Raw genomic sequence first — 25921 nt, forward strand, 5'->3', positions numbered from 1 at the left:
ACTAGTTTTTCAATATCAAATACATAAAGCTATGTGTGTTACCCAATACTAAAGGATAGAATGCTTTAACATTCTCAAATAAATGGAAGCGGATCAATGACAAAAATAAAATTAAAAAAATAGTATTCTTAACTCCAACTCCATCTAATACAGGTCTTCTTTGGGTTTCATGCTTAACTTGTATAAGATTTGATAACCATCATCCCAGGCATAGATTTGTTTTTCTTTAGGGTTATATTTCATGCTTGAATGGGCTCCATACCTCTTCGGAAAGTAAACAACGGGGACATTTTCACTGGATATGGTGCCGCTAACATCAAAGACACATTGAATGCGAGAACGACTTGGGAGCTTGGTATTGTACACAACATATAGTGAGCCACAGACCACAAAAGCACTTTCAGCATTTTCTATTGGACAGGGAGTATCCCACATTTGCTCAATCCCGAGATTGTTTGGATCCAGTTTGGCTAAACAGATGTTCTTCTCATTCTCCTTTGTTGCATATATAGCCCAAAGCCCTTCTTCGTCTGCAACTATATCTATATAATTAAATTTAGATAGACCATATACTGGCACTTGTTCTTCTATTGGGAGCACGGCACTGTCAACCACAGTTTTGTTGACCAAATTGAACTTGATAAGTTGAAATTCATCACCTTGTCGGATGTAGAACAGGTTGCCACCGTAAACTACATGTCCAGTGCCAATCCAAGGGAATGGTAGTTTGATTTTACTTGCCTTCCGTGTGGAAGAGGACAAGGTGAATTCTTTCATGCGGTTGAAAATATACAACGTGTCATTACCAGCTCCATCGAAAACATAGATCTTTTCTGAATTCCCAATAGGGTCCTTCGTCCAAAGACCGGCAGTTGTTCCGAAACGTTTCAGTATTTTCATAGCATTAACTTGTGATATAGTGTCACTGCAGTCTAGAAAACAATAAAACAGAAATAGCAAGACAATAGATTTATATTTGCTTTCTTAAAATTATTTGTTTGATGTCTATGTTATTTTCTTAGTTTGTCTACAAGAGAGGGCCAACAATTACGCAATCCTATAACAGATACCCTAACTGAAGGTTGCCTACACATGTTATAGAAACCTTTAATGATCACTTAGATCTTTCAGTGCAGGGTTTATTCATAAAGTTAGTGATAAGTGAGATTCCAGATCATGCTTCAAAACACATTGACTTTTTTTAAACTAAGGACAGTGTACAATTTATACATAATATGTCTTTTTCCCCACTAAGCCATAAAACAATAAATAGTATGATGTATATCCTTCAAATCTACTGTATTTGGAGACACAATTTAACATTTAGCATTGGGTTCATATTTAATAGATATATAAGGGTAAACGCAGGGACAGACAAATGTGCTCCACCAACTCAAGTTGGACTTTAAATCTCATTACCATGATGTCTCATGTTAACTCTAGACAATTATCAGCATGTGGGACACAGTTGCCTAGCCCTGAATTAATGGAACCTACTTACATGATTTCCGGATGTTAGGAGGATGGTCCAGCATCTCATCGATTTCCAAACTTCCTGGAGTACCAGCCGTTGGGCAACCTATTGTAACATGAAAAGTAGGTTCCACTAACTAACCCCATGACCTTTATACAACATAAACGCATATGCAATTCACATCTGGAACAGTTTATGTTTTGAACTAGAGCTCTGCCCCCCAACATCAGCCTGGTGACCTTTCACACAGGAAGAGCTTCATAAAAACCTCACATTGCACTTGGAGTCCCCACTGCCAGTTACAAGTATTTGGTATATGTATATTCACCCAGCAACCCATGAATGATAGTGAGTGTGTGTGTCAGTGAGTTTGTCTAGAGTGAGCTTGTGTGTCAGTGAGCTTGTCTGTAGTGAGCTTGTGTGTGTCAGTGAGCTTGTCTGTAGTGAGCTTGTGTGTGTGTGTGTGTGTGTGTCTAATGTTTGTGTGACAAGCTCAGTGACACAGAGAACTTCTGTGTATTAATCACAATCCCACTAGTTGATAATACTTTTACCAATATGAAATCAGTGAAAAACAGCCCTATACATTATATTGCACACTCAATTTTCGGTGATAACAATCTTGATAAATTACCTATTATTTAACAGACACTTTGCAAATTCAACACCTAAAAAGAAATAGTTTTCTAACAATTAACCAATATTCCAAAATATTTATAAATGTTTAGGCATGAGTAGAACAAACACCATACCGTCTGATTTGATGACATTTGAAAGCAACATCAACAATTCCTTGTGAATTATACCAATTAAAGAACAAATAAGCACTTTAACTACAAAGTGACATGGCAGTATCAATAACACAACAAATACATATGTGCACTGTAATGTCTTCTTTTAACTACCTTAGAGAAATATACACATACACTGCAATGTCCATATGGAACATAATAGGTTAATGACACATTTGTCACATATTAGCAATATCATTGCACTTGGCTCCTCGACCTTCAGTGAGTGCATATCACTATAAGTGCTCTCCCATGACACGAATTGTATACAGTGATCTGCACCCACAGGAGGTGCAGATCACAAGCAATGCCAACCAAACTACAAGAAGAAGGATCACTGCTTCCACATGACCACCAGGGTTCACGGATCCACTCCTTACAAAGTTAACAAGAATGGGTGCAATTTTTTTTTTTTAAACTAATATTGTAATATGTGGGGAGATTGAAAACAACAAACACAGCCTCCCCACACACACAACTCACATCACATACACAAGTCAACCCCCACGCAAGCAATCAACTCACCGACACAACACACATGCAGCCTCCTCAAACATTGCAGAGCAAACAGTCACTCCTCACATTCAAGACATATAGACACCGCACACATAGCCTAACCTCACATACACAGCAACCTCACATGGAGCCTTTACACACAACACACAGCCAAAAACGAAATTCTCACACAACACACACAGCCAAAAACACAATACAGAAAACAGGCAGCTTCCCACAAAGACAACACAGACAGCCTACCACACACAGCATATACAGCAACTCCACAAGCAGCACCCCCACACATAGCCCCCACATAAAACACATACAGCACCCACAAACAACATATGCAGCCTCTCCACACACAATATAAGTAGCTTCTATGCACATAAACACATACAGCCTACCTCCACTCACCACACACAACAAAACCACTAGCAGCTCCACACCCATGGCAGCAAACACAAATTGCATCCCCCATGTACAGTTAGCTAGCATGAAATAAGACTAATGAAGAAGGGAAAGAGACAAGTAAAGAAATAGCAAGAAAATTGGAATAGACTGAGACTAAAGGTAAAAACACATGGGGAACATACTGGATTTTTTTTCTTTGCCTCGGATGAATAAATCCTTGCGCTGGCCCTGCCAACAAAGGATTGTAATGTTGTATTGTTATTGTATTAAACTGGCTTTGTGCTAAAACATCCAACACCTTTGTGGGAGTCTGGTGTTTTTTCTAATATGGGTAGAATATGGGTGGAATGATTGTGGTTGGACATCTCCATCATGTTGTTTTCCATAGAGAGATACAATTTCGAAATGCCTAAATGAGTTACTAAAGAGATAGGCAGAAATTGACACATTCCTCCAATATTTTTTTAAAGCAAAGTAAAGAGCCTGTCTCGCATATCCCTGCACAGAAGTACTTTATGGTTATCTCAGAGATTTATGGAAATTGTAGCACAGTTGTCAGTTTTCTATGATAGAATGCTAACTACTTAAATTGCCTTTAACTACAAGCCAGTGAAACCTTTGCTGTGCACCACGTATTCCTGGCACAGCAAGGTGAAGTAAGTCAGGTCGGAAGAAAAGGGCAGAAAGACTGGACCTATTGAGCAAAAAATATATTAAAAAATGAACAATATTTCCCACCTAGAATAAGTAACTTTAACCAACCCTACACATATATAAAATGCTTTGAGTGTCTCTCTAAATAAATTTGTATAATGGCAGCAAAACATTTTATACAGCAATCAGAATTTATTTTTCTATCAGTTTAAAGGAACACTCCAAGCACAACCAACAAGTTACTTCGGATCCACCCTTTTCCTCCTAGTGCAAGGAAAACAAACAAAGTGGATTTCCTGGCACTATAGCCCCCTATAGTTCCCATCTCCATCAAGGCCCCCTATTGTGAGGCAGAGAGAGTAACAAAACACTCCTGTCACTTACCTGAGTCCAGCCCCGATGCCCCTCCGCGCTGGCTCGGGCTCTGCCTCCACTCCTCCCTTGCCGACGTCAGCAGGCGGGGGGATCTAATGTGCAGGCGCAGCAATGGCTGCGCTCGTATTAGTACTTCCGAATAGGAAAGCATTATACAATTTTGGGTGATGCTGGATGTCCCCATGCATAGCGTGAGGATGCCCAGCATCAGTTAGACGACCAAAAGTTGCCTACTGACCCAGAAGTCCCTTGCGTGGCTGTCTACCAGAGGTGGAGTAAACCTTGACAGGTACATTTTGCACTTTATTAAAAACTGCAATAATTACCTTTGCAGGGTTAAGGGACCTGTGACTATGCAACCAGACCACTTCAATGAGCTGAAGTGGTCTGGGTGCCTATAGTGTCCTTTTAAACCCTGCAATGCAGGACTGTTTTTTTTGCTGAGACTGTCAGCTAACAGATCTCAACCAATGAGCAATATCCTGCACTGCCAGGTTTATCTCAGTGCAGAGCTTTCTGAATCAGTATTAAATGATTTGACTACTTACTCTGTGAGGGTGCCACTGCACTGCTAGCACCATAACCACAAGAGGGCTGTACTGCTTATGGTGCTTGGAGGGCTCCAGTAAGCAGTAAAAAAGTGAGATGTGGTTGTTGTACTAGTGATGCAGCTTGAAGCAAGAAAAGTAACAAGTAAAACAAACAAGTTACCTATCAGTTTTGCATATTTTTCATTCTTCTTCTTTTTCTCAATGTGGAGCTCGGTCAATTTTTCATCAACCTCCACGCATGAAGGTGCTGGGTTTTGGGTCTCTATGTAGTCTACCTCTCTCTCCAACCGATCCACACGGATATTTGTATTCTCCATCTCGTTCCTCAGACCATCACGCTCTTTTTCTATATTCTCCAGCAATTTCAGCACCTGGTTCTTGAATTCTCGAAGTTCTGAGCTGTATCGAGAGCTCTGGTCGTGCCATTGAGAAATTCTGTCCTGTAAGCAGTATATGCAATCAGATATAGAACACAGTGTTGTGAGCGATCTACATGTTCATGGACACTCACGGACAAACACCCACACTCTCAAGTACGTACCTTGCATGTTATGGTATGAGCATGTAGTACATGTAAAAGGTGGCTGGCTGTGTATGTATGAATTCATATATATTAAGCACAGAGGAATACTGATCTTGAATATCTATTTTGAGTGACACTCATATGCTTATTTCCAGTAAGCATGCAAAGGGTCGTAAATATATTGTATGAAGATCACAGAGTGAGGGGGGAGAGAGAAAACAACCCCAGGATATTTACGACCCTCTGTGAGAATGGTATCTATTTTCCATCAAACCTGTGTCTTATCTGCACTCATGTCAATTTAACCCCTGTATCACAACTCAATTTTGAATTCTATGTGTCGTCTTTGCTAAGAAAAGCTTTAGACTTGAGAAAGGGAGGTACTCCTGAGAGTTTGTCATTACAAAATTATGTTAATCCAATTAAAAAGGTATTACAAGATACAAATTCCATCTATTTTTTACAAGTGCATCACTGGACTAATGCGGCTACAATCTCTACTTGAAATATATATATATATATATATATATATATACATGTAGATTTGGGCCTGTAGTTGTGGGAGGGGCTTGTGTTCCCTTATTAAGGGATGCCAGACCTCTCCTCACTACCGTTTCAGATCTGGCGATTTGCCCTCCCCACCACTCCCTTTTCTCATATCTTTATATTGGGTGGGACCTCTTTTATTGCAGGCCTACAGCACCATCGGTTCCGGCATACCACAATCGACTTTTGTCATATCTATGTATGTCTACCATGAGGAAATTACATAACTACCTCTAACATAAGGCTTTTCATGCCCCAAGCACACACATATATATATATAATCAAAGAAGGACTTCTTTTTCTGTGCTTTAATGTGGCAAACGATTACATCAAATCTTCAAATCGACGTTTCGACCCCTTAGGGTCTTTTTCAAGATCAAACAGTGTGTGAAATGACAGAGTTTAAATACAAAATACTAATTAACAACTCACCAATCTCGTGTGTGCGACTACCCGGACCCGGAAGTGTTCCACCACCTCACGTGACTCATGGGATGCGTCATGGTTGCTAAGAGATGGAGTGTAAACTCCGTGAAAGTTACAACGTGGTTGCTAAGTAATAGAGTGTAAACTCCGTGTGTGGATAGTGTACATACCGGAGAACCCGTGCATAAAGACATATGGCTCAAAGGAGTTAAGAGATCCCTAAGAGAGATCATAAGGTGATGATTAAAAACAAATGAATATGGAAACATATTCAAACGGAGGATTTCTGGTATGTTGAAAAATGTCACAATGAGACGAATGCCGAAAAAGGTAAATAGTCTAACTGTGAAAAAAGTGAGTTGTGTGAATAAGTGAAAACGTGACAAAAAAACCAAAATATAAGCAATCAGTTCGGCAAAGGTCTCAAGAACATACCACAAAAGCGGGTAGTGATAGATAAAATTAATATAGAGCATAAATATATCAAGTAATATTTTAAAGAAAAAATGTACATTATACAATATTATCTAATAAGTAATAATGGTCGTAAATGTCGCTGATCACAAGATTAAATATCCATATCTGGAGAGTAGGGCTGATGACTAGCTACTGGGAATAATTCACAGAAACATGGTGAATGAAATATATTCGTTTAGTCCCTTTGGTGTAACAGTGTCTAGGCGGTGTATCCAGTAAGTTTCACGTTGGAGTAATAGTTTAGATCTATCTCCTCCTCTGGGACTTGGTGGCACATGATCAATGGCCATAAATTTAAGTGTAGGAAGTCTATGGTTCAGTTGGAGAAAATGTTTGGCGACAGGTTTGTCGGATTTTTGGTCCCTAAATGCTGTGGTGATGGTAGATCTATGACAGTGATGGCGAACCTTTTTGAGCCCGAGTGCCCAAAGCGCAATACATGCCAACTTTTTTTTCCTTAAAGTGCCAACACGGCAATTGCGTGTGTGTGTGGGGGGGGGGGGTGCGTGTTGTATGTGTAAATGAGGGGTGCTGTGTGTGTGTGGGGGGGGTGCTGTGTGTGTTTGGGGGGGTGCTGTGTGTGTTTGGGGGGGGTGCTGTGTGTGTTTGGGGGGGGGGTGCTGTGTGTGTGTGGGGGGGTGCTGTGTGTGTGGGGGGGGGTGCTGTGTGTGTGTGGGGGGGTGCTGTGTGTGTGTGGGGGGGTGCTGTGTATGTGTGGGGGAGTGCTGGGTGTGTGTGGGGGGAGTGCTGGGTGTGTGTGGGGGGAGTGCTGGGTGTTTGGGGGAGTGCTGGGTGTTTGGGGGGTGCTGGGTGTTTGGGGGGGTGCTGGGTGTTTGGGGGGGTGCTGGGTGTTTGGGGGGGGTGCTGTGTGTGTGTTTGGGGGGGTGCTGTGTGTGTGTTTGGGGGGGTGCTGTGTGTGTGTTTGGGGTGGTGCTGTGTGTGTGTGTGTGGGGGGGGTGCTGTGTGTGTGTGTGTGTGGGGGGGGGGTGATGTGTGTGTGTGGGGGGGGGGTGCTGTATGTGTGTGAGAGGGGTGCTGTATGGGTGTGAGAGGGGTGCTGTGCTGTGGGTGGTAAGGGGTACTGTGTGGGGGAGGGTAAGGGGTACTGTGTGGGGGGTAGGGGTACTGTGTGGGGGGGTAGGGGTACTGTGTGTGGGGGAGTAGGGGTACTGTGTGTGGGGGAGTAGGGGTACTGTTGTGGGGGAGTAGGGGTACTGCTGGGGGGTAGGGGTACTTCTGGGGGGGTAGGGGTACTTCTGGGGGGGTAGGGGTGCTGCTGGGGGGGTGGGGTGGGGTGGTGCTGGGGGGTAGGGTGGTGCTGGGGGGGTAGGGTGGTGCTGGGGGGGTGGGGTGGTGCTGGGGGGTAGGGTGCTGCTGGGGGGGTGGGGTGCTGCTGGGGGGGTGGGGTGCTGCTGGGGGAGTGGGGTGGTGCTGGGGGGGTGGGGTGCTGCTGGGGGGGTAGGATGGTGCTGGGGGGTAGGGTGGTGCTGGGGTGGTGCTGGGGGGGTGGGGTGGTGCTGGGGGGGGTAGGGTGCTGTTGGGGGTGTGGGGTGGTGCTGGGGGGGTAGGGGTGGTGCTGTGGGGGGTAGGGGTGGTGCTGGGGGGGTAGGGTGCTGCTGGGGGGGTGGGTAGGGTGCTGTGGTGGGTAGGGGTGGTGCTGTGGGGGTAGGGGTGAGGCTGTGGTGGGTAGGGGTGGTGATGGGGGGGTAGGGTGCTGCTGGGGGGGTAGGGTGCTGCTGGGGGGTGGGGTGGTGCTAATGGGGGGTAGGGGTGGTGCTGCTGGGGGGTAGGGGTGGTGCTGTAGGGGTGGTGCTGTGGTGGGTAGGGTGCTGTGGTGGGTAGGGGTGGTGCTGGGGGGGGTAGGGTGCTGCTGGGGGGGTAGGGTGGTGCTGTGGGGAGTAGGGGTGGTGCTGTGGTGGGTAGGGTGCTGTGGTGGGTAGGGGTGGTGCTGCAGGGGGGGTAAGGGTACTTCTGGGGGGGTAGGGGTGGTGTGTTAGTATCCCACCCCCTCCTTCTTACCTTCAATGAAGTGTGGGGGGGGCACAGCCATCCCTGGTGGTCCGGTGGTGGTAAGTACTGCAGGGGGAGGGATCTGTGTAGCAGCTCCCCCTGTCCTCCCGCGTGATGCTGTGTGGAGCGTTGCCATGGTAACGCTCGGCAACGCTCCACACAGCATCGCGCGGGAGGACAGGGGGAGCTGCTACACAGATCCCTCCCCCTGCCTCCCGACCCGGAAGCAGAATAGGCGCCTGCCGTTTCGGGCAGGCAGGCGCCTATTCTGCAGTGATGGCGGACCTGTGGCCGCGTGCCCACAGAGAGGGCTCGGCGTGCCACCTGTGGCACGCGTGCCATAGGTTCGCCATCACTGATCTATGACCTCGGATCCTTTCTCGGAGAGTTAGGTCCGTTTTTCCAACGTAGGACAGACCACACGGACAAGTGATTAAATATATTACATGATCAGTCATGCATGTAATATAGTGGGTGATGGGAATTCGAATACCACTATGTGGGTGGACAAATGAACTGCCTGTGTTCATGTGACTGCAAGTGACACATCCACTGCAACGGTAGCAGCCTTTCTTGATAGGTCCTGTGGGTTTCTGGTAACATAGGATGGGATCGCTTTTGACTAATAGGTCTCTCAGGTTCTTATTTCTTTTTAGGCTGATATTAGGTTTTTGAGAGAAAATTGATGGTAGATTCTTATCAGAACCTAAGATGCCCCAATACTTGTGCATGGCTCTTTGAATTTGTGGGGTACCGGTGTGAAGAGTTAGTGGTAAATACATCTTGGTTGCAGTTGGCTTTTTTCTGGCAGTCTCCATGGGTTCTCTTGTCATGTGTCTGTTGGCTTTATCCAATGCTCTTTCGAGGACTTCACGGCTATAGCCTCTAGCCAGGAATCTCGCGGTCATCTCTTGCAATTGGTTTGCTTGATTCCTGGGATCACTGTTGTATCTCAACACACGCATGTACTGGGATACTGGAAGTGACTCTTTCAGCTTATGTGGGTGATAGCTGTTGAAGTGGAGTAGAGTATTCCTCGCGGTCTCCTTGCGGTAGAGAGTATAGCCCAACTGGCCTGTCTCTCTGTCTTTATATACAGAGACGTCCAAGAATTGAATGATCTGGGTATTCACTGTGAGTGTCAATTTCACCGGAAGTTCTGAGGAGTTGATTTCATTAATCATTTGTTCCAGATTGCTAGTAGTTCCCGTCCAAATCAAAAAAATGTCGTCTACAAAGCGATGATATACAAGTATCTGTTGATGGAATTTCTCCAGAATATGTTGGGTTTCGAAGAGGAACATGTAGGCATTGGCATATGAAGGTGCCATTGCTGCTCCCATTGAAGTACCCATCAATTGTAGGTAGAAATGGTCTTCGAACTTAAAATAATTACAAGTAAGAGCTATATGTAAAAGCTCCATGAGGAATTCGATAGGTGGACCATTATATTTGGAAGACTTAGAGAGAATCTGTCGTAGTGCCTGAACACCTTCTGTATGAGGTATTATTGTATATAAATGTTTAACATCTAATGTAACCAGTAGGTGTTGTGCTTCCACTGAGGTTACTTTTTTGATGTTGTTCAGGAACTCACTGGTGTCTCGTAGGCAGGTTGGAAGATCCGTGACTGAGGTTTTGATATGGTGGTCGATGTATTTACCGATAGGTTCTAGTAGGCTATCTCGAGCCGAAACTATCGGTCTTCCTGGCGGATTAAGTGGGTCTTTGTGAATTTTTGGTAGGGTGTATAGAACAGGATGTTTGGGATGTTCAACGTATAGAAATTTGGCCAAATTTGAATTAATGAAACCCATCTGAACTCCAGTGTTGATGGTGATTTGAATTTTATTTTGGAATTTCTTCACAGGGTTAAAGGTTAATTTCTGGTAAGTGGTTGTGTCGGAGAGTTGATTGTATATCTCATCTTTGTATTTGGCATAGGACATCACTACAATGGCTCCCCCTTTGTCCGCGGGGCGGATAATGATATTAGGGTCTGATGTTAGGTCTTGAAGAGCCCTCTTTTCAGAGCTAGTTAAGTTCTGTCGATTGTCAATGGGGTTCTTGAGTGCTTGTTCGGATTCGTTCTTCACTGATTGAATAAATGTCCTGATGGATGTGTTAGAGGTTTTTACATCGCCTTTGTACTTCACTTTGAATGGTTGTTGGGTGGTTGTGGTGGTGTCTGATATCGTAGGACTGTCTTTCCATCTCTCATAGTTTATCAAATTACGTTGGATTTTGTAAAATTCGATGTCAACTTGTAAAGGAGCTGGTTTGGAGACAGGTAAAAAAGTCAGTCCTTTTGAAAGTACTGATAAGTGGTGTTCTGTTAAATTATTTGATGATAAATTAAATACAAGCTTCATCTCTTCCTCAACGGTGGTTTTCCCTTTAGTCCTGTGCTTCGAGTGTCCCTTCTGTCCCCTCCTGGTGATTGGGTTCTTTTTCCTCCACGGAACTGAGTGTTTAATGTTCCTGGGGATTTGTGCGGTCGAGTACCAGTCTCTAAAAAAGGACGTTTGTCCTGTGTGGTACTTTCGTCTTGATTATCCGCATCGGATGCCGATTCTCCAGAGCTGATATTCCAGTCACTTCCAGTATCCCAGTACATGCGTGTGTTGAGATACAACAGTGATCCCAGGAATCAAGCAAACCAATTGCAAGAGATGACCGCGAGATTCCTGGCTAGAGGCTATAGCCGTGAAGTCCTCGAAAGAGCATTGGATAAAGCCAACAGACACATGACAAGAGAACCCATGGAGACTGCCAGAAAAAAGCCAACTGCAACCAAGATGTATTTACCACTAACTCTTCACACCGGTACCCCACAAATTCAAAGAGCCATGCACAAGTATTGGGGCATCTTAGGTTCTGATAAGAATCTACCATCCATTTTCTCTCAAAAACCTAATATCAGCCTAAAAAGAAATAAGAACCTGAGAGACCTATTAGTCAAAAGCGATCCCATCCTATGTTACCAGAAACCCACAGGACCTATCAAGAAAGGCTGCTACCGTTGCAGTGGATGCGTCACTTGCAGTCACATGAACACAGGCAGTTCATTTGTCCACCCACATAGTGGTATTCGAATTCCCATCACCCACTATATTACATGCATGACTGATCATGTAATATATTTAATCACTTGTCCGTGTGGTCTGTCCTATGTTGGAAAAACGGACCTAACTCTCCGAGAAAGGATCCGAGGTCATAGATCTACCATCACCACAGCATTTAGGGACCAAAAATCCGACAAACCTGTCGCCAAACATTTTCTCCAACTGAACCATAGACTTCCTACACTTAAATTTATGGCCATTGATCATGTGCCACCCAGTCCCAGAGGAGGAGATAGATCTAAACTATTACTCCAACGTGAAACTTACTGGATACACCGCCTAGACACTGTTACACCAAAGGGACTAAACGAATATATTTCATTCACCATGTTTCTGTGAATTATTCCCAGTAGCTAGTCATCAGCCCTACTCTCCAGATATGGATATTTAATCTTGTGATCAGCGACATTTACGACCATTATTACTTATTAGATAATATTGTATAATTTACATTTTTTCTTTAAAATATTACTTGATATATTTATGCTCCAAATTAATTTTATCTATCACTACCCGCTTTTGTGGTATGTTCTTGAGACCTTTGCCGAACTGATTGCTTATATTTTGGTTTTTTTTGTCACGTTTTCACTTATTCACACAACTCACTTTTTTCACAGTTAGACTATTTACCTTTTTCGGCATTCGTCTCATTGTGACATTTTTCAACATACCAGAAATCCTCAGTTTGAATATGTTTCCATATTTATTTGTTTTTAATCATCACCTTATGATCTCTCTTAGGGATCTCTTAACTCCTTTGAGCCATATGTCTTTATGCACGGGTTCTCTGGTATGTACACTATCCACACACGGAGTTTACACTCCATTACTTAGCAACCACTGTAGCGGAGAGCCGATCTTGCACAGCTATTCTCCACTAGAGATTCCAGTGAGGCTCAGGAACAAGGTGATGTTAAGTCCATAGGCAAGGTTTCCAGCAGGTAAAGTAATACAGCAGTATCCCCATCGCAATCCCAATAACTGGACGACACACAGTTTCAGGAGTAGACTGACAAGCTTTATTCCACAGTTCCTTATAAAGCCCTCTCCCATGCAAGGGAGGAGGTTCTATCACTTAAGACATTATCCAATCTCTAAGTAGTAACCTCCCACAGATCTCCTCCCCTCCTCTAGCATCATAATCCCCTTATTGTGTACACAGTTTTCCCCGAGTTTTGGATGTACCCTAAATACTTGGGGTACATCCACAAATCCAACATCCCCAGATAGCTCTATTCTGGGGGACCAACATACTTAAAAATTAGCCCATTCGGATGAATGGTTCGTGAGATATGGGGTTCCAAAGATTTGACCGACCGCATGGGTAAAGTATCCGAAAACAGTTCCATGCATTTTGGCCCTGCGGTCGGTCACAAACAAGGGAATGAAAACAGGCGAATTGCCTGTGTTATAGAGCCTGGAGAGGGTTTGAATGAATTCCCTTGTTTATGGGGCTCTTTCTACCGAACGGCGGGTCATTCGGTAGTTTCCATACGAATTTCTGGAAGTATGGAGGTCTCAGCGGTGTTTGCCTAGTCAAGTGTCCGATTTTAGTTCCAGACACTCGACGGCAAAACACCGCTGTTCGGTAGTTTAAGATGGCCGCCGCCACGTGTTTGTTTCCCGAATGGCGGCCACCCAGAGGACAAAGACCACACTGCACTGATTGCCAATTACCTGTTTGCAACATTGTTGCAAACGGTAATTGGAGGCACACTCATTCCTGGGTGGTCTGGTTGTTCGGTAGTTTCATTCCCTTGTTTTATTTGAATGATTCTACCGAACAACTAGAGGAATACAATTCTTTACATACATTTAACTGTCATTATACCCGGATACCATGCTTTCTATACATGTACATACACATTAAACCAGCCATATGACCAAATACACTTATTCTCATACATGTCGTGGGACAGCCCGGTACCAATCCGCTACACTGCTCCCCCTTGCCCACAAGCCGGCATACACAGTCTGATCCAACACGGATCGGCTTGGGGATGTCCGGGGGCTCACGGATCATTTCTCTAAGTCAGTTTGTCTTGACAACCCGTCAGCATTTCCATTCTGCTTACCCGGCCGGTACTGGATATTAAAGTCAAAAGGCTGTAGCGCCAAACTCCAGCGCAGCAGCCTGGCGTTGTCTCCAGCCACCCGGTTCAGCCAGACTAACGGGTTGTGATCCGTGAGCAAGGAAAAGGGCTGTCCATATAAATAGGGTTGTAGCTTCTTTAGGGCCCACACCACAGCCAGGCATTCCTTTTCGATGGCGGCGTAGCTTACTTCTCGAGGTAACAGTTTGCGACTGATGTAAGCCACTGGATGTTCCCCGCCATCGGCCCCGACTTGACTCAGTACTGCCCCCAATCCAAACATAGAAGCGTCTGTGTGAACAAGAAAACGTTTAGTTGGATTGGGAGCTGCCAAGACAGGGGCATTTATCAGTGCATTTTTCAATTGTTGGAATGCCTGCTCACACTCCGGGGTCCAGTTTACTTGGCGGGGAAGGTTCTTACGGGTCAGGTCAGTGAGGGGTTTGGCCAGGGCGCTATAATTGGGAACAAACTTCCGGTAATACCCTGCTGTCCCTAGAAACGCTAAAACCTGGGTCTTAGTCCTAGGGGTGGGCCACTGGGCTACAGCCTCTACTTTGGCGGGTTCGGGTTTTTGTTTACCGCACCCTACTCTATGTCCCAGGTATTGTACCTCAGCCATGCCGATACTACACTTGGCCGGCTTCAAGGTCAGACCTGCTTCCCTTATCCTATCTAGTACAGCTCCGATGTGAGCTAAGTGTTCCTGCCACGTATTGCTAAAAATAGCAATATCGTCCAGGTAGGCACATGTATAGTCCTGGAATCCATCTAGGAGTCGATCCACCATCCTTTGGAAGGTGGCTGGGGCGTTTTTCATCCCAAATGGCATGACCTTAAACTGGTACAAGCCAAATGGGGTGACAAAGGCCGACTTCGGGATGGCGTCTGGGGCCAGGGGGATTTGCCAATACCCTTTACACAAGTCAATAGTGGTGAGGTATTGGCCCCTGGCCATTCTGTCCAGTAACTCGTCTATCCGGGGCATCGGATAGGCGTCAGATACAGTCTTCTCGTTCAATCTCCTATAGTCCACGCAGAAGCGGGTCGTACCGTCTCGCTTTGGTACGAGGACTACAGGAGATGCCCAAGGACTGTCTGAGGGTTCAATCACCCCCAGTTGGAGCATTTCGTCGATCTCCTTACGCATGTTTGCCCGTACCGCTTCTGGAATGCGGTATGGCGTCTGGCGCATGGGTAGTTGCCCTGGGGTCTCGACCCGGTGAGTTGCCAGAGGCGTGTATCCAGGTACATTAGAGAACGTGTCGCGTTTCTCTTCCAATAGTTGCTGTACCTCGATCCGCTCCTGTGGGCTCAGCCGATCTCCCAGCGTAACCTCCCCTAAATCTCCGGACAGCTGCCCATCCCCCAGCAAATCGGGGAGGGGTAAGCTGTCAAACTCTTCCGTGTTAGGGGCACAGATGGCGGTTACCTCCTCAGTACGCTCGTGGTAGGGCTTCAGCATGTTCACATGGAGCATGCGTCGCCCCCCAGTCCCTGTGCAGGGGCCGATAATATAGGTGGTATCGCATCTTTGCTCCACCACCTTATATGGGCCCTGCCAGGCGGCCTGTAACTTATCATGTCGGACAGGTTTTAAAATTAGTACCTTCTGCCCGACCTGAAAGCTACGGTCCCTGGCTCCCCGATCATACCATGTACGCTGGCGGGTCTGGGCCTCCTGAAGGTTTTCCCGTACCGTCTTGGTCAACGCTTCTAGGCGGTCCCGAAAGGCCAACACATATGGTAGGATGGGAGTGCCATCTGTGCTCCGGTCTCCCTCCCAATGCTCTCTAATAAGATCCAATGGGCCTCGGACCCTCCTTCCAAACAATAATTCAAACGGGGAGAACCCTGTGGATTCCTGCGGCACCTCCCGGTATGCAAATAGGAGGTGCGGCAGGAATCGTTCCCAGTCCTTGTGGGTCTCTGCGAAGGTTCGGAGCATCTGCTTCAAGGTACCATTGAATCGTTCGCAGAGCCCGTTCGTCTGGGGGTGGTAAGGGGCGCTGATAATAGGCTTAATGCCACAGATCCTCCAGAGGTGTTGGGTGAATTCTGCGGTAAACTGGGTACCCTGATCCGAGATAATCTCCCTGGGTAATCCCATCCGGGAGAATATCCGCATGAGGGCATCCGCGACCGTCTCAGCGTGGATGTTGGTCAGAGCCACTGCTTCTGGATACCTGGTGGCATAATCTACGACCGTTAAAATATACCGTTTTCCTGACGGGCTAACTTTATTGAGGGGGCCTATCAGATCCACCGCTATTCGGCTAAAAGGTTCCTCTATTATGGGTAAGGGGTGAAGTTTAGCCTTCCTGCGATCCCCCCTTTTTCCCACTCTCTGGCAGGTATCGCAAGTCGTGCAATATCTGCGTACTTCCTGGCTAATCCCTGGCCAGAAGAAACTCTGGGTTAGTCTGTACCTGGTGCGACTAACCCCTAGATGTCCGGATAGCGGAATATCATGCGCTATCCGGAGTAATTCAGCCCGGTACCGCTGTGGTACCACTAATTGTCTCCTCGCTATCGGGTCTAACCCCGTAATCTGTTTGGTTGTTTCCCTGTATAAAAGTTGTTTATCCCAGATAAACTTCTCTCCCTCCGCCCCGGGGGAACCCGTGCCAACCTTGTCCCTATACACCTGAAGCGTGGGGTCTGTTGCGACTTCAGCTACAAATTCATTAGGTGGAGCCCAGGGGACACATTCTAGAGGGGGGGTAGGGTTGCTTACCTGGACCTCCGGCAGTGTGTTGTGGTCCTGGGTGCGGGCCTGTTGTCGGGTGACTACAGGGTTGACCTCTCCTGTGGTGGGTGACTGGGGCTCAAAAGCAGAAGTGAGCCTCCCCAGATCGTTCCCCAATAAAACCTCCGCCGGTAAATGTGGCATCAACCCCACCTCCACTTCCCCTGCCCCCGCTCCCCAATGTAAATGTACCCTTGCTGTAGGTAGCCGGTACACTGCTCCCCCAGCTACCCGGACGGCAACAGTTTTGTTCAGTTTTGCCTGATCTGAAATCAGGTGGCTCTGTACCAAAGTGATGGTGGCTCCCGAATCTCGTAATCCCCGGACTGCTGTACCATTCAGATATACCGTCTGTCGATGGTGCCGTAGATTATCCACATTGGCCTGGACCGGATCTGCCTCGTGCAGTACCTCCCATTGTTCCACAGTAGTAATGGGGACTGCGGAACCATATGGGGTGGTGACTAGGTCCTGGTAGTGGTGGGCTGCGGCCGCCCTGGGTGGAGGTGGGCCTGGACGAATCCAGGTGGAACGGTCCCGTAGCTGTGGGCATTCCCTTTTATAATGTCCCCACTTCTGGCAGTGATGACAGGGGCCAGCGGTGGGTTGTCGGAACCGGGGCTGTGCAGCGGGTGGTGGAGGTGGTGGTAGCGGTCTCGGTGGAGCTGGGGTGTAGTTGTTTCCCCCGAATGTTTTAAAGGTTGCTTTTGGAGCTGCAGGTTTTTGTGACCTGCGTGCATCCAGGTAGTCATCCGCTTTCCTAGCCGCCTCGGTAAGGGAAGTAGGGTTTCTGTCCCTTACCCATTCCTGGACCTCATTGGTTACTCCCTCATAGAACTGCTCCATCAGCAACATATGTATTACATCCTCCATAGAACGTGCCTTGCTAGCTTGCACCCACCCGAGCGCTGCCCCCTGTAATCGGCATGCCCACTCTGCGTGCGAGTCCTTCTCTGTTTTCTTTAGATCCCGGAACCTCCGCCGGTATGCCTCGGGTGTTATAGCATACCTGGCGAGTATAATTTCTTTCACTTTACTGTAATTCCTTATTTCGTCATTAGGTACAGTCCGATATGCCTCTGCTGCCCTCCCGGTTAACCTTCCGGCCAAAATAGGTACCCAGTCCTCTGCGTTAATTTTATGCAGTGCACACAGTCTTTCAAAGTCTTGCAGGAAAGCGTCTATATCCTCCTCTGCCTCCACATATGTTTTAAAAGCCTGGTATGGTATTTTAGGCTTACCTTCCTGTGGCACATTAATTGCAGAGCTTTGTTCTGGTGCCTGTGTCCTTAGGATGAATTCTTGTACCTCGGCCATTGTCCTGGTAACAATTTCTGTTGGGGGGTTTTCCCCATAAAAGGATAGCCTGAACTGAACCTGCCTCTGGAATTCCAATCCTTGTGGTGTTCCTCCCGGCTCCCTCTGTGCCGGAACTGAATCGCCCTCCATTCTGTACTCTGCCATGAGTTCTGTAACAAGTACTGCTTTCTTCTTTATTGCTGGCTTGTATACCCCTTGCCTCTAGGAGGTCCTTTAGCGTGGAGCGTTTTAGCGCAGAAAAATCAATCTCCATCCGTACTCCATTTACGCTTGTTCCTCTGTGAGTTTGGATCCCAGCGCTGCCAACCAATGTAGCGGAGAGCCGATCTTGCACAGCTATTCTCCACTAGAGATTCCAGTGAGGCTCAGGAACAAGGTGATGTTAAGTCCATAGGCAAGGTTTCCAGCAGGTAAAGTAATACAGCAGTATCCCCATCGCAATCCCAATAACTGGACGACACACAGTTTCAGGAGTAGACTGACAAGCTTTATTCCACAGTTCCTTATAAAGCCCTCTCCCATGCAAGGGAGGAGGTTCTATCACTTAAGACATTATCCAATCTCTAAGTAGTAACCTCCCACAGATCTCCTCCCCTCCTCTAGCATCATAATCCCCTTATTGTGTACACAGTTTTCCCCGAGTTTTGGATGTACCCTAAATACTTGGGGTACATCCACAAATCCAACATCCCCAGATAGCTCTATTCTGGGGGACCAACATACTTAAAAATTAGCCCATTCGGATGAATGGTTCGTGAGATATGGGGTTCCAAAGATTTGACCGACCGCATGGGTAAAGTATCCGAAAACAGTTCCATGCATTTTGGCCCTGCGGTCGGTCACAAACAAGGGAATGAAAACAGGCGAATTGCCTGTGTTATAGAGCCTGGAGAGGGTTTGAATGAATTCCCTTGTTTATGGGGCTCTTTCTACCGAACGGCGGGTCATTCGGTAGTTTCCATACGAATTTCTGGAAGTATGGAGGTCTCAGCGGTGTTTGCCTAGTCAAGTGTCCGATTTTAGTTCCAGACACTCGACGGCAAAACACCGCTGTTCGGTAGTTTAAGATGGCCGCCGCCACGTGTTTGTTTCCCGAATGGCGGCCACCCAGAGGACAAAGACCACACTGCACTGATTGCCAATTACCTGTTTGCAACATTGTTGCAAACGGTAATTGGAGGCACACTCATTCCTGGGTGGTCTGGTTGTTCGGTAGTTTCATTCCCTTGTTTTATTTGAATGATTCTACCGAACAACTAGAGGAATACAATTCTTTACATACATTTAACTGTCATTATACCCGGATACCATGCTTTCTATACATGTACATACACATTAAACCAGCCATATGACCAAATACACTTATTCTCATACATGTCGTGGGACAGCCCGGTACCAATCCGCTACAACCACGTTGTAACTTTCACAGAGTTTACACTCCATCTCTTAGCAACCATGACGCACGCACGGACGCACGTCCCATGAGTCACGTGAGGTGGTGGAACACTTCCGGGTCCGGGTAGTCGCACACACGAGATTGGTGAGTTGTTAATTAGTATTTTGTATTTAAACTCTGTCATTTCACACACTGTTTGATCTTGAAAAAGACCCTAAGGGGTCGAAACGTCGATTTGAAGATTTGATGTAATCGTTTGCCACATTAAAGCACAGAAAAAGAAGTCCTTTCTGAGTGCTCCGTTTATTCTTTGATTATATATTTTGGACGCAGGTAGCACCGAAGGCAAGAATCAGCTACAGCCATTTAAGGGTGAGTGCCCAATCTATACCTTTTCTATATATATATATATATATATATATATATATATGACTTGCATGCTGTAATTATTTACAGTGATGGGTATATAATGTGATATATCATATTGGTCTGGAAGACAGAGACTTTGCACGTGTCAACCTCCTCTGCCTGAAGAGTAGGCAATTGAGAGTGGTGCTGATAAAAAAAACATTTATGGGAAGGTAAGAGACTTGTAGAATGGATCGAAGTTACAATACCCAAAATGCGGAGGGTAAAATAATTTGAGACTGAAGGGATTAAAGGGATACTCTAAGCACCAAAATAACTTTAGTTTATTTTTGTTGTATAGATCATACCCCACAGTCTCCTTGCACAATTATCTGCCATTTTGTAGTCAAACCACTTTCTTTCTGTTTAAGCAGCCCTAGTTACACCTTCCCATGCTTTCGGCACACAGCCAACATACAAAAAGAATGGTCACATGTTTTATCAGATCTTACAGCACAGTGTGTTTACTTTAGAGTTTTTTTAAAATCACTTGCTCTCTTAATTTAACTTTTATGATACACATGAGGATCCTGCAGGCTATTATCAGACCAGGAGACAAAAAAAATCTAAATTAAATACGCTTTACAATATAGGAAGTATAAAAATGAGATCTCTCTTTACGGGAAGTGTTTAAGAAGGCTGTGCACATTACATGCAGGGAGGTGTAGCTACAGCTGCATAGACAAAATTATTTAAAGGGAAACTAAGTATAGTGCTAGGAATACAAATTGTATTTCTAGCACTATATGACCCTCTGGTTCTTCCAAGAAGAAGATACTTTCCCACAGGATATGTCTGTTTCCTTGCAAGTTGCACATTACTTTGGACATTTAAATGCTTACTTTTTTTAGTTACTTATTGTTTTTTTATTCTTTAGCATTAATCTTTACTGAGAATATTTTTTATTGTGATAACAAATTGTATTCATTTTAGTATCCCTCTCCTATTGGGGTTTGTGAGGAAGCCCCATCCCTTCAGGTGTAGATGTGCTGCCTTTTCTTTTTATTTGGTTTGACAGCGCTAATCCTTTGTTTTTGTTTTAATAAGTACAATTGCAGGCATAAGTGGACAGGGGCAATGCACACAGATTACTTCTATGAGATGGAGTGGTCTGGGTGCCTATATTGTCCCTTTAACTACTAAACGTCAGATAAATGAGCCGTGAGACTGCACTGGCATGATCTATACACAAACGCAATTTCAAAAATCTAGTTGTATTTGGTGCTTTGAGTGTCCCTTTAAGGGCAAGAGATCTGCAGGCTAATGGAAAGAAATCTACATACTGTGGTTTTGAGAACTGAAATTGTTTATTTATAGTATAATCCCGAGTTAAAACTGTTTGTGTACCTCTAAAATTCTGATTAAGAGCAACAGTCTTTATTTGGGACCCCTGTGTCACAAAACTCGTTATTTGTGGTGTACCACTTCAATAATATGCTATGTAAAGGAACACTCATACCCCCAATACAAATTAAATGAATTGAACTAGGCAAATGCTGATATGTTAAGCTACATGTATAGGGTAAACTAAAAAAATACTTATGTGGTGGCATGGCTGACTATGAGACTTAACAGACATGTTCCTGTGGAGTTCCATACCAGCACCATAAAAAAAAAAAAGTTTTATCCCACCTAAAACACTCCACAGAGAAACTTATTTTACTGCCCACACCAGATGACAACATGGGGCTGCAAGATCAAGAGATTTGGGGTACCTGAAAGTCAAAAGTTGACATTAGACTCTCCTTTGTGGATAAGAGAATATTTCCACATTAGTGTATAGAGCTGCTCCTATTTTATTCACGTTTTAGCACCTTTTATTGTTACACACACCCCTCCTTATAGGAGGTGTATCCTTAATCTCCTTTGAGAAGCCTACACCATGAGAGACCCCGCAGCACGACACAATGGAGAACTCGGAAGTGGAGTCTCCTGCTTTTTTCCACCACAGTGAAGATGGCCAAGAGACAGAGTCTGATGAAGACTCTACACCCTCAACAAAAAGGGATATCAATAGGCTGCTCCTGGACCTGTGTAAAGTATGGAAAACAGATCTCCAAGAACCCCAAAATGAGCTGGGCGTTGTAACCCAGTAGATCAAGGGGGAAGAGAAGAGACAGAGAACATGGGAAGATAGGTTGCAAGTCAACGAGACCCAAGTGGAGGGGCTTACCCGACAAGTTCAGCAATTGCACAGAGTTGTGGCTACCGTGGAATCCACTCTTGGGGAACCTACAGCTGCCAAATGCCGACCCAGTAGTAGCAACAGCATCTAACCAGCAGCAACAGCAGCATGGTGGACCCTTAAAAAAGGCACCTCTCTGATCCTGTCCACGGCACCAGCACCCATATCAGTTAGACAGTGACTTTATGAATAATGCCAGCAAGTGTAAAAAGAACTGAACGGGTAAAATGTGTATTCTATTGTTTTTGTGCTGAAAACAACCCAAAAGTATAATAGCATGCAAACTGCACGTTTGCAAGTCATTTGGGAGGCAGATGTATATTTTACTAACTAAATGCCAACACATCATAATGGTTTAATGACACTGTACTTTAAGCTCAACCGCATGAGCTGTGAGGTTAAAATGTTCCTATTTTGCTATGCTAGATGGCAACATTCTCTTACTGGACTGATGCAATAAACATTGTGTGAATGTGCTGTGCAATGTTTCTGAGTGGAGAATGTTCGAATAACTTTGTCTTGAGGCCTAGAAGTTGTTTTATATTAAGACCGTGTTCCTTGCGTACTAATGTCTTATACAACATAGATTTGTAAGTAGAAACCAGTCGCTGCATCCATTCATCTATTCTGCCAATGCCCTAAAGTCTAAAAAGTACAAACAGACCAGCTTATCTTTGTGATATTTTGCCCCTTCCAGTAGTAATGGAAATCTGTTTTATATACAGTAGCTTTTCTGTAAAAATAAAAGTAATGTTTTAATGTTACCCCCAAGCCATGCAGTTTCCCCATCTCTGCTCTGTCTTAAAGGCACATCTCCTAATTATAACCAGGCTCTAACATTATTGTGTTTCTTACAGCCGTGTTTCCAGAACAGGATGCAGTGCTCTATGTGAGATCCTGAAAGTGACATATAAACTAGTGACGACACCTATATCTAGAGAAACTGCAATGTTTACATTGCAGGGTTAAGACTCCCTCTAGTGGCTGACTAGCAGAGAGCCACTAGAGGCTCCTCCTGGTGTTTCCGTGAAATGATGCTGGACATCCTCACACTTTGCATAAGGATGTCTAGCGTCTTCAAAGCATTGATTCATGCGCTTTAGGTTCCCCCCATTGCCGACTTTGGAGGAGGTTTTTTTTTTTTTTTTTAACCGTTTATTCACCGTGGCCATCTGGGGGCAGAGGGACACTATAGACACTATAGTGAATACTGTTTTGTATTTCTGACATTATAGTGTTCCTTAAAGTTAGGGTTACCATACAGTCAACTTTGGTTGGACTACTTTTTAAAAGTTTATCTGTCTGGCAGGCACTTAACTTGAGGAATAAAAATAAAATAAAAAGTAGGAAATCAATGAAAGTGTTCTGTTAAAAAAATGGTCTAAAGTACTAAATGTAGGCAAATTATCATGGACACCAGGGGAGGCTGTTTGACTCCCTTCTGACCTTTTTTCTTTCTTTATTACCCTCTTATTAGGCGACTGCTTTCAAATGCAGTCACCCATATAATGTGTAGACATCTTTTAAATCTTTTTGTATGTTCAAACTCATTGCACTGGTCATTGATGAAGACAATGTGACGCATTCTTCTCTCAGGCCTCTGTGCTGGTTGTTGAGAAGCCATTATAGAACAACTTTTGAAGAATGACTGCTCCACTCTTCTCCTCCCACGGACCAGTACTCCAAACAGACCTCTCATTGCATGTACAGAGAGGGATGAATAGAGGAAAAGGAACAAAGCACCAATGGGGCAACAGGAAAGAATGATAAAGCAGGTGATAGAAAGGACATGGTTTATAAACTAAAATAAATCTTTGAAGGATCCAGGAGAAGCACAACAAATGAGCAGAATGGAAATACTTAAAGTTAGGCATATAGAGTTTGATGGATGAAGGAACAGCACAGCACATTAATAATTGAGGACAATAATGTTAATGTATAAAATAATGAAGGTGAGTTTCAGGAGCAAAATAAATTTGCAAAGCGACTTGGTATCCATGTGTCGTGTATAATTATAGGTGACCAGACACCGTCACAAACAGTTCGGTTGAGGTTGGGTTAATTAAAAAAACTAGTAAGCTACACCTGATTGTGATTTTTTTTTTTCGTGAGGGGCATTGCGGAAAGTGCTGACTAACCGGCCCCCAGCACTCATTTCCAATACTGAGTTGTCGAGGTTTTGGTGCCCTTTAACGTAAATTCACATGGAGTCAGCAGACCTCACTGCATCATAAAAGTGCCAGTTCAATCTGACGATCACTGGATGGCTGGAGAGAATCACTAGATTTGGAGATCACAATGACTGGCACACAATTACCATGTGTCCACAATGCTTCTCTATGAGAAACATCAGACTGGACAAATGTCATCAAGATTGACAACTTCAACAGGGGAAGATTCGTCTGCAGTGAGGTGTCTTTCTCCGTGTGTGAAATAAGATATGTTTTATTGTGTTTTTCCTTTTTTAAAGCAACTTTGTAATAAACCTCTGAATTATAATAGGTGCCATATTTTATGCCGTCTACGTGCTATATAATTGGCAAAATAAGGGAGGCTAAAAAGATAGGTAGAAAGACAGACAAACAGACCGACACACACACACACACACACACACACACACACACACACACACACAGCATTGAATGGGCTATCAGAACGGGATATTTAAAGCCATCAGAATATACAAAGCAAGTATAAAGGCAAACCTATATTTAACATACATTAATAAATTGGAACCCCTCACAAAACAGATAATTTTTATGAATCTCCCCCATTCTAATGCAAATTTGTCAGCCAATAGTTTATGAATTTTCCACTTTCTATATTATAATCAGAGGATGCAGCTCCATGGTTAACACTCTCATTGCACAATTTCGTATTATAGGGGTGAACGTAGCAGATACCATTTTTTTTTAGAATCAGACATACCGTCATTACTACATATTACAATTTCCCAGAAACCAGGGATTGCTACTAGTTTATTTATTGCCAGGATCGTGACAGATCCTTGCAACTTTGTTCCTCTTACCTCCAAAACTCCCATCCTTCCTTGTATGTACTCCAGGAAAGCGGTCTGAGCCTGGGCATTGATTAGGGTGACACAAGAAAGGAAGACGCAGGCTACAATCCCAGCCATCTTTGGTGTTCGCAGAGACAGTTTCCAAAGTTTTTTTTTTATTGCAGAATATGGTTCTCTTAATGACTGTTAAAAACGTCTTGTGCTGGACTGTGCTGCAACAGTTCAGTTCTCCTGCTCTAGTTCCAACTCAGAGCTTTGGAATGCTTGGACAATCTTCATTGTGGGAGGGAACACTGCCACATCTCAGCACTCAGTTCCCCTTACTTTATTAAACCCAGATGGAATACAGTTTCTAAATACTCACAGCAACCCCTTCGCTACCAGAAGAGTCAAGCATCTGTCTTTGAAGAAGGCAGGAAATGCATAAACTGATCCATTTCACTTATAGATGGATTAGGATATTATATTAGAAATCTAAAATAAATTCATTATTGTATACAAACCATATAGATATATAGACACGCAGCTTTATTTATTGGCATTTTGCTGTGTGCTGCTGTAATAAGAAGCACTATAATGTTGGGAATACAAGCATGTTTTCCCATTCCCATTTGTTGGCATGTTATAAATAATAATAATTACAAATGCTATAGCGCCCGGTTGGCAGTTTAGTTGCCAGCCTCCACCTGTAGAAAAAGCAGTTTTAGTTACATTTTCCCACTCGCAGTGAAAGTCTCCATGCAGCCATCCCACTCCATGGCTGAGATCATCAAGACTGATGATTTCCCATATGAAAGCATTGGGAGGCTTGTAAAAATGTGCGGCAAAGGGCAGCACTGCGCCAGTCAGATTGGACCATCTGATTGAAATAGCAGAGTCTGACTCGGCTA

The 25921-nt window shown here is 44.7% G+C and overlaps 1 protein-coding gene across 2 annotated transcripts; it reads right to left on the minus strand.

Moving 5' to 3' along the window:
* Nucleotides 1-25299, minus strand: OLFML3 (olfactomedin like 3). 2 transcript variants are annotated; one of them, XM_063450076.1, is made up of 4 exons: nt 25041-25299; nt 4915-5194; nt 1502-1579; nt 1-932 (listed from the first exon to the last, which is right to left on the minus strand). In XM_063450076.1, exons 1-4 carry the CDS (start codon nt 25146-25148, stop codon nt 145-147), a joined length of 1254 nt encoding a protein of 417 aa, XP_063306146.1. In that variant the 5' UTR covers nt 25149-25299; the 3' UTR covers nt 1-144. The 2 variants fall into 2 exon arrangements, with proteins under 2 accessions (XP_063306146.1, XP_063306147.1); XM_063450077.1 differs by lacking the exon at nt 1502-1579.
* Nucleotides 25300-25921: the final 622 nt, after the last annotated feature.

This window comes from Pelobates fuscus, chromosome 1 (genome assembly GCF_036172605.1).
Source record: "Pelobates fuscus isolate aPelFus1 chromosome 1, aPelFus1.pri, whole genome shotgun sequence".
NCBI classification, from domain to species: domain Eukaryota; kingdom Metazoa; phylum Chordata; class Amphibia; order Anura; family Pelobatidae; genus Pelobates; species Pelobates fuscus.

Coding starts and splice junctions, on each gene's coding strand:
- OLFML3 (XM_063450076.1), bottom strand. CDS start 25,148: ATGGCTGGGATTGTAGCCTGCGTCTTCCTTTCTTGTGTCACCCTAATC. Junction 5,195..25,040: donor GAAGGATGGGAGTTTTGGAG/GTAAGAGGAACA, acceptor TACTGCTTACAG/GACAGAATTTCTCAATGGCA. Junction 933..1,501: donor TCCTAACATCCGGAAATCAT/GTAAGTAGGTTC, acceptor ATTGTTTTCTAG/ACTGCAGTGACACTATATCA.